The sequence below is a fragment of the Aythya fuligula genome, chromosome 4 (assembly GCF_009819795.1).
Source record: "Aythya fuligula isolate bAytFul2 chromosome 4, bAytFul2.pri, whole genome shotgun sequence".
NCBI classification, from domain to species: domain Eukaryota; kingdom Metazoa; phylum Chordata; class Aves; order Anseriformes; family Anatidae; genus Aythya; species Aythya fuligula.
Window position 1 is genome coordinate 39,508,592 of NC_045562.1, and position 12,890 is coordinate 39,521,481.

Genomic DNA, 12,890 nt, shown 5'->3' on the forward strand with positions numbered 1-12,890 from the left:
ATTAAAAACCATAGAAATATAATCAAAATAATGGAGAGTGATTTATACCTCTGATAGTACATAGCGCTCATTCTGGTAATATTGACAGCTGCATCTTTGGCATTGAAAAATCATTACAACTTTTAGACAAAATGTTGTTGCTTACAGCTTTTTTTTTTTTTTTAAACAAGAAAAACAGGATTGACCAAAATACGAATATTGGGGAAGTACTACTAAAGGTTTATTTTATTTTTGTTTTCAGCAAGGATAGCTTAGGAACCCTGAATTACCTTCTCACTTTAGTGTATGGTGTAGACTGTATGAATCCATTTAAAAATCAACTAAGTTGTACCACATTTTTCGGAAAATTATATATAATATAATATATATATATTTTATATTTATTTAGAAGCTTTGAAATAGTACAGTAAACACTTTGCAACACGGTGTATAAACTACAGAATGTCTTTGATAATTTTGTGGGTCCTCAGATTAACAACATTTTTGAGACCCACGGGTGAAAAGAACATGATCACAATCTCTCTTGTAAAGTTGGAATAGTTTGGGGAACACTTGATCACACAAAAATAATATAAAACAGTCAAGTTTAAAACAGTGATATTGCATTTATAATGCACATTTCTTTTATCTGTACGATTGGCTTCTTGTGGTGAATATAAACATCTAAAGGGCTCAGTGACATTTTGGAGAGAGAAAGATATATAGTGCTGTAAACAGGCACACACTGATCAGAGAGGCAAGATCAGTTGCCTCTGAAGTTTCTACAGTTCTACACATTTCAACTCATTTCTCAGGCCTGCTGAGAGCAATTAGGTCCTATTGTTGGCCATGATGTCTCCAACAGCACACAAATCCTTCAGTTAGACAGAACTGGATGGCCAAGATAATGAAGTTGAAAGTTGATGCTTTTTGTTGGTCGACTTTTGTGCAAATCATGCTGCTTCAGGTAAGTCCTGTAGAAGTGACTAGCATATCCTTTTCCGTGCTGCAGAAAAGAAAGAAAGACACTTCTGAGAGAAAAAGGAAAAAAATCAGTCTCCAACAGTTCTTAGGTTTAGTATTTCTTAGGGTGTAGAGAAACAATCAAAACTTGTCACAAACTGCCGCTTAATGTTCCCATTGTAGCAAACAGTTTAACGTTGATTCACTTTTCAGAGAAAAGTCTTTTTGAGGCTTGATAGTCTGAAAACCAAACTTCACACGCTGTTTTATTATTCTGTCTAACATGTCAGGGCAAGCATTCCAGTGTGCCTATGCAGCACCAGTACAAGAACATGGCAAATAGTCAGACTCGCAGGTTCATTACTACTGGAATTTCCAAGCCTATTTTTTCCTAGTTCATCTTGTTATTTGCAGCAAGATCTAGAATCCCCCAGATTCAGAAGCGGGTTTTCATTCCCTTTCAAAGTGAACCATTATCCTCATCACCAAATGACCCTTTAGTCTGGTTTGACAGAGAGATGAAAAAATGGTGCATTAGTGCTACAATTCAAATTTCAGCATTTACTGTCAGCCTGTAAATTAACTCATGTTACACAGATGAAGAAGGTCAATGCATTAGCAAACCCACCAGCTAATCCACCAGCTGTGCTAGCTATATTACCTCAAGACATTGGATATTTTAACTGTAATTGGGAGCAAAGGTAACAAATGATTTGTACTAGCATTCAGAAAGACCCTGGGTTAAATTCTGATCTCAGTTACACATGAAGTCGAGACGAGGAACTGGCTCACTTGCTGAAGTATTGTTATTACTGCTATCACCATCATCTGCATCATCATTATTACTGTTTAGGAAAGCTGCAATAATAAAATCAGCTTTTACCTTAGCTCCAAATCAACCGAATTTTCTACCTGAAATTCAGTATATTTCTGGCCATGAAGTGTTACAACTAAAATAATAGGAATCTTAACTTCATAATGAATCCTTGAATTAAGTTATTCATATATACATGTTGATGCTTGCATGCGAACTACACAAATACATCCAGTCTCCGTTCCATTTAATGAAAATATACATTAGCCATATTACTCACTATATACATACATTCACCAGTAAATATATGCAATTTATCTACTGTACCACAATGAAGTCGGATTACTTACAGGAAAATGTTAACATGGGTGTTATGTGTTTTTTTGATCTAGCCTGCCTATCCCATAGGATGCATGCAGAAAAATGCAGAAACATTTATTTGTAAGCTATTTGTTCAATATAGAGACACCTGCCAGATGTGTTATTAACAGTAAAATTAAAACATCTAATATATTCTGGTCTCGATGTTTCAATTCTGTAGCAAATTAGTAGATGAATGTGAAAGGATTTTTAAAAGCTCCTGCAAGATTTTAACACTGGTTAAGATTAATGAGACAGAACCTTCATGACCTTTTGCTGCTGTATATGATCAGACCAATCGAGTTTATAGACAATTTTATAAGTATCTTTTTAAAATATAACAAGAAACAATAATTCCAGTAATAGTAATAGCAGTAACAAGATCTATATTTGATCTTCAACACCTTCTCCAAAAGCTCATTAGTAATCTCACTTCTCTTGTAAATAGGTAAGCAGAGTATCTAGATTGCAGTCTGCCATTGAGGACCTCATACTGCAGTACAGGCACAGTAGCACTCTCACGGGATCTATGTACACGGACATGCGGCACTGCTCTCCTCCTCCTCCTGCCTGCCACAGCGCATTGGGGTTACTGACCTAGCACCTGAGTTACACAGCAAAATCTGTTTGTCTAGGATTTTCTTTTGCATAACACAGAGAGTGAGCTACTTGATGGGTTTAATATTTTGCCATGTAAATCAGTACATTTTTAATACATTATTTTTTTTATTAATGTTCTTATATTACAAAATAATCAAGCCACTTTATAAAAATAACTAAATTTTACTCGTCAGGGTGCAGAACACCTGTGCTCTCCCCACCTACAAAAACACTTGACCCAAAACCTAACATATCTGCCAATAAACAAAATGCATTGGATTTCGAGAGTGAATTTTGTCCTCTGCGTTTTTTTTTTTTGTTTGTTTGTTTTTGTTTTTCTTGTTTTTGCTCAGAAATTTATGTGCAAGAAAATCTCTCCATGCCTATACCAGTTTCCGTCCTTTTACAGATGGGGAATATAAGTCAGAGAGGTTAAACGGAAAGGAGGATGGACTTCGCTTAAAACAAAGGGCAGTAAAAGTTCTGGTCTATTTCTGGTTCTGTGTGTGTGCATGCATGTGTGCTCATAAGTAAACTTGAAGAAACGCTAAGCCTCTCTGCATCACAATTTCTCCATCTGTAAAATGGGAATAATATTGCTTACCTATCTCCTAGAGGTGCAGGAAGGTTTAAATCACTATTCTTTATAATCCACTTTGAGATCCAGAGATGGCAAACGCTATAGAAATGGAAGTATCAGAGTCAGTGTAAGAGCTGGAACAAGAACACCATAATTTCTGGTGCCTAATTCTCCTCTGAGATCCCAGCTCTCTCTTTCATCCCTATTTTCTTTCTTGTTGCAAACTCCCAAACCAAGTGCATAGGGAAGTTTCAAGTCTGTGCGAGTATGGATGTTAGAAAAAGGGTTTTAATGATGAGCTGTTTCCTAATTCCGTTAATGTAATTACACTTTTTTTTTTTTTTTTTTAAATATATTCTAACAGTGTTTGAGACGAACAAGATGACTAAATAATCACAAGCATTCCAATTAAAATTCTTAGGGTACGTGATTTATGCTGTACTGACTATTGATTCTTCTCCAAAGACCTTAACAAAGGTTTTGAGAGTTACAGTAAGAATGCTTAATGCATAAAATTTGTATAGAATTTCAATAAAAACAGGAAATAGAACACAGCAAAAATACATTAAGATTCAATTGTCCCTCCATACGCATTAGTAAGTCTCAGCAGTGAGCTAGTTCTGTGCAGGCTGATGAGAGAAGACACGTAAAGAGATCAGTGGTAGATGAACAGAAAAAGAAATGAAAAACACTAACGTACGAAACAGAAAATAGAAAATAAAATATGCAATGATTATTCCTAGCTTATGGATCAGAAACAAACAGAAAATACTGTAAAGCCCTTATATCTTCCTTTCACTCGGTTGTGAATCATCCTATTGCATCCAAACTTGATGTCAGACTACTTACAGCCATGAATACAGTTATATACATTTCCTCTTCTGGCAATCCCTAGAAGGGATTGTTTGTACTTGGAAGACCTTCAAACTCTCTGATTAAAAGAGTTTTCCTGCTTAGCATTGCTAGATAATTTAACTAGGACAGAGAAAGGGCCCACTGCTTCCCTCCACTGCTGGCAACTGAAGCAGCAAAAGAAGACACATGCTGTACCTTTTATAACTATTGTCACTTTCTCTGTACTATATTTAGAAGCTCCATAATGTCCCACAGTATTATATCTGCAGTAACAGAACGACTGCAGTGTTCCCCCAAGTGCCAACAGTCTAAAGATCCCAATGAATCCCTAGCTAATAAAATCTCCAAAGGGTATGGAATGCCATATATGCTGCTGCTGTTATGGAAACATCACTGATCCCCCTCCACACAGGAGAAAGAAGACACTTCAACCTAGAAGAGTCCTCTTTAAAACAAATAAAGCTATGTAACTGGAGAGTAGGGGGAAAAAAACAGTATGTAAACTGTCATCTTGCTATTGCAGATCCAAATTCTCTAAGCTAGCACAATAACCAAGTGCTATTTAACTTCCCGTGGGCGTTCAGATAGGCTTCTATGCAAGCACTCAATGCATTTTTTCTCTTTAGGGTCCTCTGCATAAGATGTGTGCCTCACAATGTCATGTTTATGCAGATCAGGGGGCCCCCATGCAACTGATACAGATTACAGAAGGCTGTAATCTCCTTGTATACCACTAAGAAATAGCCCAGCTACTCAGGCTGTACAGGGAGTACCTTGTGCTTGAAGAATAATTTTTAAAGCAATTAATTACCTCAGATACATTATGGCAATGTCAGTTTTAAATTTGCATTAACTTTAACTTTCTTCATATTTTTATGGTTTGCTTTACTGTCTATATGCTAATTATATTGGATGAAATATTGCCCTTCACTAAGTCCCACTGGCACCGACAGAGCCAGGAGCGGCAAATACTAGTGACAAGCAACAGGCTGCAAATTCAACATTCCTGTTCTGACTCAGCCCAACTGAATAGAAAACGCAATTTAGGTAGTGGTAGAAGGTATCCTATACAAAACAACCTGGCTGTTTCAGTGGAGCTCTAATTTAGCTCCACTGGTTGCTCTAATCAGCAACCACATTTTTGGAAAGAAGTCAACAAGTGAACGGGAATGCAGAGTAACTACTATAGCTCCCTCACCCTTTGTAGTGGTGTATCCAGGTAAAGGGTGAGACACACGGCTGGGGCTGGGGGATGTAGGATGGGGAAGATTACTCTGCTGCGACCCATGTTCTGTGGATAAAAAAGTATTCCAGTCATTGCAGGTCTCAATTAAGTATCTTTTGCAATCCATGAAGTCTTTTTTTTTTTTTTTATCAACTATTATTCAAAGTAGTATTTTTAAGCATTGCTAGTAAAATTTATGAAAACTCAATTAATGGCATTATAAGAGATTGACTTAACCAGTCCAATTGTACTTTGGTACACAAATATGAAAATAATAATTTTATCAGATATCTTTTCCTCATGAATTAGTCTTTTTTTTTTCTCTACCAAATCCTTAGTTAAGAGTTAAGTGCTTCATACCTACGCACTCTGTAGAGCACACTTGCACAAAGTAACTGATGTTCTAGATGCCCATGTTACATTTTACCCATTTTATGTGTTTTTATTAACTCTGCATTTTATCAAATAGTTGGAAAAAAATGGAAAATGGAACATACTTACTTTTGTACCTTAAAAGAAAAAAAGGCCAACTCTGCCCTAATGTCAGCGAGTCAGTTGGTTCTAGTGGCCATTGTTTATGTGCTTATGTATACATGCATATGTAAAATACGTGATAAGTTTGAAGACTCTTACAGACCTACAAGGGAGTTAGCCAAGAATGAGGCCACTTTCTGTCTGGCCATTACTGACAGCTGATAGATAAGCGAGGCAAGAAGAAGCTCTTGCATGCAAACATATAAACAGAATTTGTCTCTAATAAAGACTCATGACTGAAATACTCTTTATGGGATATGCAAAACACAAAATATAAATAGTTTCTAAAATAAACTAGCACCATTTGGACTGACATGCACAATTACTCAGATTTCACCTCAAATCAAAATAAATTGTGAGTGTTAGGTCTTCAGGCTGTGAATAAATGAAGTAGGCCAAAATGCAGGAGTTTAGCAATTCTTGCAGTGAATCTTTGCTGGAAAGGTATTTGCCTTTATTTAAGCACACTCCACAGCCCATTGGAATCTATCCTTCGAGAATTTGTCTTTACTTCTGGAACAAAGATGATTATGCCAAAGACCTCTTTCACATTTAGTAAGCAATGTGACCACACACATTGTCCTTCCTTTTGTCTTGCATTAAATGCATTATACATTTCCCTGCCCGTATTCATTTAAATCAATTCAACAGACGCTGATTCCCAGCCAAGTCAAATTTGACAATGGTGGATACTGCATTGACCATAATCTAGTGAATGTGACAAATAATATTATCTTTTCCATGAAAAGGGGGAAAGGGTCTTGTCCTTTGCACTTAAATACAAGTGTTACTTTTCAAATTTGAACATAGTTTTGAATTGTCTATCAACAACTTAAACAAATTACCATTCCTTTTTTTTTTTTTGGAAAAAGTTTATTGCCCAAATTTCTGACTGATGAACCTTGCCACTTCCATTAGCTTCATTTCAAGATCTGAAAATACATGCTTAGTAAAATTATTTCCCTATTTTTGAGATGTTTCTGATCTTTGGTGCCCATGTACTTCTGGAAGTATGCTGACACCACCAGGAGTTCTTTGAACATGTCTTTGTGAATATTTCGGTATGACAAACAGGCTTCTTGATACAATTTTTGACACTTCATGACAGTCATTGAAATGTTTCTTTGGTGCGATTGAGTGCCCTGAGATTTACATTCTACCTGGACTCAGCTGAGTCTCTGGAAAATAAAAAGGAAAAAAAAAAAAAAAAGAAAAAAGAACTACAGTTCTTAAGAATTGGTATTCAAGTCCCAATTCACATAAAGGAATGTTTAGCACTATCCTCAGAAATAGGCTTAAGTTTAAGCACTGGCCTTAATCAACATATATATTACTTTAAGTATGTGATTAGGGATTTTCTTTTGAATCAAGTAATGTTTTTTGTCATCAATGTTCTGTGGCAATAAGATATTTTTATTTTATTTTCTGTGCTAAATGCTGACAAATTTTTTTCACTGCTAGGAACAGCCCAGTGACATAGTACACGTTAGATTTGATTTATCTCTGGTTCCCATTATTTACTGCCAAAACAATGCTTTTTAGTTACTACAATGCAGTATAGAAAGTGCTAAGGTATATTCTATAATGTACCATAGAGACAACAAAGTCAGTTTTTGCACAAGACAGAGTAAGAACAAGAAAGCCTCTCCATCTTTCTACATTATTACAACTGTATTATCTACCTGAAAACAATAAAGATGATACATGACATCACCTTGTAGTCAGAGAATCGTGGAACATTTCATTTTTAAGAGTTCTTATAATTATGTGTTGTATTAGGATGGATTAAATAACTCCTAAATTATTTATGATGTATGTCATACAAATTCCCTATGAAGATTCTCCATCAACTCATTCTAATTGCATGTGTTCTCCTAGCAAATTAACTTTCTTCCCAATTCCCTTTAACCTAATACTTTTGGTACTATCCTTAGTAATACCTGTATTTGATTCCTTTAAAAAAATAATAATAAGATTTGCTTATGTATTTGTATGCAACTATCACTTCTCCTCAAATCTTTTCTCCTTCCTCCATTTTTTTTCAGAACTCAACATTTTATTGTACTCTCCTGAAATCCACACTAAAACGTCTTTAAGCTGACAAGCCTGAAAATGAGCATGTCAGTTTGAGAGTTAAGCAATGCAGAATACACTGAATGTTGACTACAATGAGACTTAGAATTTTCAGTGCACTGGGAAGAAGAAGAGAGATATAACACAGTCCTTCTAAATTGTTCTTAAGTGCCTAAGTTCTCTATAGATTCAAGTGAAAAGCATACATATATAAGTTGCAATTTGGTGGCCTTCAGAGGTGCCTAGATTAATCACATTGAATTGTGCCTGAAATAATTAAGTTTACTTGTTCTGACACTAGGTAACATGCATTACAGTATTACATCAGAATCATGCAATGTATTCCTATCTAATTTATCTTTGTCATTATGTTTTTTCTACCACCTCTCTTACCTGGTAGTATTAGGATTTGGCAGGTACATGCCCTCTCTTTTTGTGAACGTTTTATTTCCCATTGAACTAAGCACAGTACTTTACGCTGTCTTTCATGAGTAGCACTCAGATTTCAGAGAGTTCTTCCCAGTTTGCCAAGATAATATATTTAAGTACATCATATAAACTTCTTGCAATCCTTTCAAAACTTCTCTTATTCAAAAAGACATATTGGCACAGTTTCTAGCCTTTAATGCAGTGTGCCCTTGACTATTCTTTGTTACAATACCACTAGAACAGAATGATTTATGTCCACATTACTAAAACTTCTCAGTCATATATGGGGGCTATATACTCTGATCACATTCAATCTGCTTTCAGGAATGGTCCCTGGCCCTCATTCTCACATACACCATGCCCAGAACTTGTTAGGGAAGAGAGCTAGTAGACACAAGCCAAAGGCACTGCGGAGAGTGCAAGGGTATCATCCATAACATCCCAGTTGGGAAGGACCCTGTTTTAATTAGTTAGAAGCAATAAGCCATACTGGACATCAAATATACTGCAAATACAGAACCACAGCGCTTTATCTCAAGTTGAGCAGAAAAAAGTTACTCCTGCATTTGTTTGTGAGCAAGAATTTTTTCAGATCTCACTCCCTATCAATACCACTGCTATATGCAGCTACATTCAATTGTCACTTAAATGCCAAATTGAAAATAGATGGATGTCAAATTAAAGCACAAATAGGCGACTAAGAAAGTGACAAAGTGACAGAATGTTACTCTGACATAAGATGAATCTACAATATCAGCATCTATAAAATTCCTTATGAATTAAAAAAAAAAAAAGTTGTATTTAAGCAGTTTCATAATAAATCCTTTTCCAGTTCTAAATGTAACCATGATGCTGAAGGTGAAAAAATAAAGTCAGGGGACTCAGCTTACTTACTAAAACAGGAGTCCATGATCCCTATAGCTTCCTTAGTGAATCTAGTCTGCAACCATTTTTTCTAACCAAATCACTCCTGTGAAAATATCATGTAATATAATACCATTTACACATGTAAAAGATTCATGTGTATGCAAGAAATGATTGATTTACTCTTGCAACTCATATATGCACATAATTTTTAGGCAGAACTTAAGAATCAAGTTCACCATGTCCACAATATTTTCTTCAACCAATAAGGACTATTATCCCATCAAATGAAGAGATTAAATTATTTTAGCACAGTTTGAATTTTTAGTGAAAACACATTGCTTATTATTCATGATATGTAGTTCTTCCAGCAATTTACTAGCTATAGAAGTTAAAAATTATATTCTGATCGTCCATCTCCTCCTTTCTGTCTTACAAGAAGCTACCAAATATGTAATTTTTCACTCTTCTGACTTTGCCATACCACGTTTCTAAAACAAATTAAATACATTGACAGGTACATCCCACCAGCAGTCATCTTACTGCTCGCCTGAAACTGTGGATTCTCAGTGCCTAGCGTACAAATAGAGCTGTTTACAGGCTTGCCAGAAAAATGGCAACACTGATCCCTATAGTGTGCTTGTTCAAACACGATAGATGCTGTCCCTTCTTTTCCTATTTGTTTCATTCTTTAAATGGTTTTCCCTATTTTTTGTCCTTTGGTCAAGAAAAAATTAAGAAGGGATGCCCTCTAAAATTAAGGCAGTGGAAATGAAAGCAGAAAATTTATTTTGTCCAGGAAAAGAGCATGAAATAAGAATAATTTCCTCTGCTGCGCTGCCCAAGGAGTTTGTAAGAGAGGAAAGCAGAGCGGAAAAGACTTCTCTGCACACAGACAAGATTAGAAGTACATTCAATACTCCAACTCCTGGCCATCACATTAAGGTCTGTGCATGTAAGAACAACATTTATTCATACTGAAAAGAACTTGCCTATCAAAAATAAATAACTTCAATGCCTCTGAAAAAATTTAACTGCAAACATCTCATTGCTTTCTACAGAAACTCATATCCATAACTGGCTAAATTACTTTTGAGATATGATTTAAATTTGAAAGATGAGAATCTCAAAAATAACTCCTGAAGTTTCAAACGATTTTTCTGCTGGTTTCTCCCATATTCAACGAGTAGGAATCCAGAAAACAGAATTACTTAAAACAAACAAACAAACAAAACAAAACAAAAGGCAAACCAAAACACCCACACAAAACAAACTTTACAGAGATGGCATAACTCACAGTAGACAAAAGCACTCTCAAAATTGACATAAATGAATAAATATAGAACAAGTCTGAGACATACAAGGCTTCTATGTGATCCAATCAGAACTAGCAAATATAAACTTCTACAGCTATTAGAATAAAAAAAGTTGGATAGATGTATATTTTAAGACAAAGCAAATGTACAACTTTCGTTCAAGTAAGTTATTTAAATTCTTTTAACTTTCTTCAGTCATTTTCCTGCACTACAGATGCAAAGAGCTCTACAGTCTTCCTAGATAAAAGATGCTACGTAAACCAAATAAGTACTTTTTTTCAATCAATGTTTTGAGTTACACAGGGAGCTCTAAGACCACAGTTAAATAAAAGGATTTAAGGAAATAGTATTTAAATGTAACAGCTAATACCTGTGCTTTAAAATTAAAAGAATGCTTATTTCTTATTCTTACATTCATCCTTTTTTTATTAAAAAAAAAAAAAAAGTAATTTATAGGTTTTATTGGGCTACAGCCAAGTTATCTTTGCATATTTATATATTCATTTCTAATTTTGCTTTCTGAATTATCTATTTCTGTTTTATTATTGTTGTAATACCCTGTAAGAGTTCTTCCTTTTGAGTGATAGCTGCAAGAGGAATACATTCAGCTGAAGAATGCAAACCAGTCATGAACATAAGATAAAAATGCCTTTCAGAAGTTATGCAATAATCATTGAACAGTGAATCATCTTAAGTGGTTTATTCAAGACCACACAGTGCCTACAATAATGACTAAAAACACATCAGTCCTGCACTCCTTTGATTATATTTTAATTAATATTACCTTTTAAAAGTGTTTTGTTTTTTTTTTTGTAAACTTTATTTACCTGATAGAGATGCATCTGAACTGGCAAACTTTAGGTGTAAGTGAATAAATCTCTTAGCATTCATTGCAGATAGAATTATCTGCATAAAAAGTATACAATTAGATTTATTAGCATTACATGCTGGCTTTTCAACTCAGCCTCCATTTTTGTGAGCAGCTCGGCATGGAGAAAATCTTTCTCATTTGTGCAGAAATGAGAGTTGTACCCTGTCATGCAGATAAATTCCTCAATATAAGATAAGAGTTCCACTGTCTGTAATGGGATATGCAGGATATTCAGCTTTGCAAGTCAGATTTAAAGTTGAAAGATAAAATTTTAACATTAGTTTTGAACATGAAACTACTGTTCACAAATGAACAACTCTTCCACTGTGTACATATCATTTGCTTATTCATACCAATAAGATTTAATTATTTTTTAAAATAATTTTTTTGCTTTTACTAATGTGCATATTTACTTCAAATACGTGGAAACTGAAAAAAGTATTCATGAAGGGACTAGCGGGCTCACAAGATTATCTGATTTGTATTAGAAATTAAATAGACTAATTTTAAAAAACAAAAATGTAGAAAGGATTGATATTTTTAAAAACTTGTGTTCCATTCAAAATAGCTGTTATTTACATTTATGCAAATGCAATGCTATAATGTCTATCACAGCTGTGATTTCCAGCAATAAGATGCAAATAAACAAGAAGAAAATTCTTCTTCCATTATATTAAATGTACAAAATGGTAATTTGCTTAATTTTTGGGGAAACTTTTCCAAAACAGCAAAGACTTCTTGCTTAATACATCTTTCATATATTTATGTTAAATAATAGCAGAAAATTATGTTATGTGTCCTGCCACACAGAAATAGTCTTTGTGATCCTAAAGATGTCAAATGCCCCCCCCAAAATCTTTACACATGTTTTTTTATTCCTTTGAAAAACAATCAGAGGATTGTAAGACACTTCTTGTCCTGGTATAAAGACAAGAACATTTTTCTCCTCTAGTCCTCTATGTCATTTGCTCTAGTCTAATTCAGAGAGATGGATAATGACTGTAAGATAAACCATTCTTTGTGGTATCTCTGTGGTAGATTATTTGAAATAAATTAATGGTCCCATTCCTAAATTCAACTGGGCAAAGACTTTTGAAAGCTTTTTAATTTTATTTGTAAAGCAAGCTGACTTGAATACGACCAGTCGAGCAGATGCCAAAGATTTTGTAGAACCAGAATCTCGGATTACGTCTACACTTTCTACACTTCTGCTGAGACCCAAGCCCAATCTCCCTGATCACGCACAGACCTTCATTGCACCTCTACTGCAGAGTGAAGCAATGGCTATCCAGGCTAAGAGACAGAGACACAGGATGAACACAAGCTTGCATTTAAATTTTTTGGATGATACAAACAAGACTAATGCAAGTTATTTGTCTCTGTAAACCTAGACCTACGTACATCTATCAAAGGTAGCAACCCAATAC

General features: G+C 34.8%; 1 protein-coding gene across 6 annotated transcripts in view; it reads right to left on the minus strand.

The window, feature by feature from the left end:
• Positions 1 to 352: 352 nt before the first annotated feature.
• PCDH10 (protocadherin 10) overlaps positions 353 to 12,890 on the minus strand; it is a 30,746-nt gene continuing 18,208 nt past the window's right edge. Inside the window, exons 5-7 of one of the 6 annotated variants that reach the window (XM_032186870.1) lie at positions 5,350 to 5,442; positions 3,321 to 3,395; positions 353 to 985 (exon numbers count right to left, since the gene is read on the minus strand). In XM_032186870.1, the coding sequence (XP_032042761.1) occupies positions 3,361 to 3,395; positions 5,350 to 5,442 (128 nt within the window). In that variant the 3' untranslated portion in view covers positions 353 to 985; positions 3,321 to 3,360. The other 5 variants (XM_032186871.1, XM_032186873.1, XM_032186872.1 and 2 more) reach the window with 5 other exon arrangements.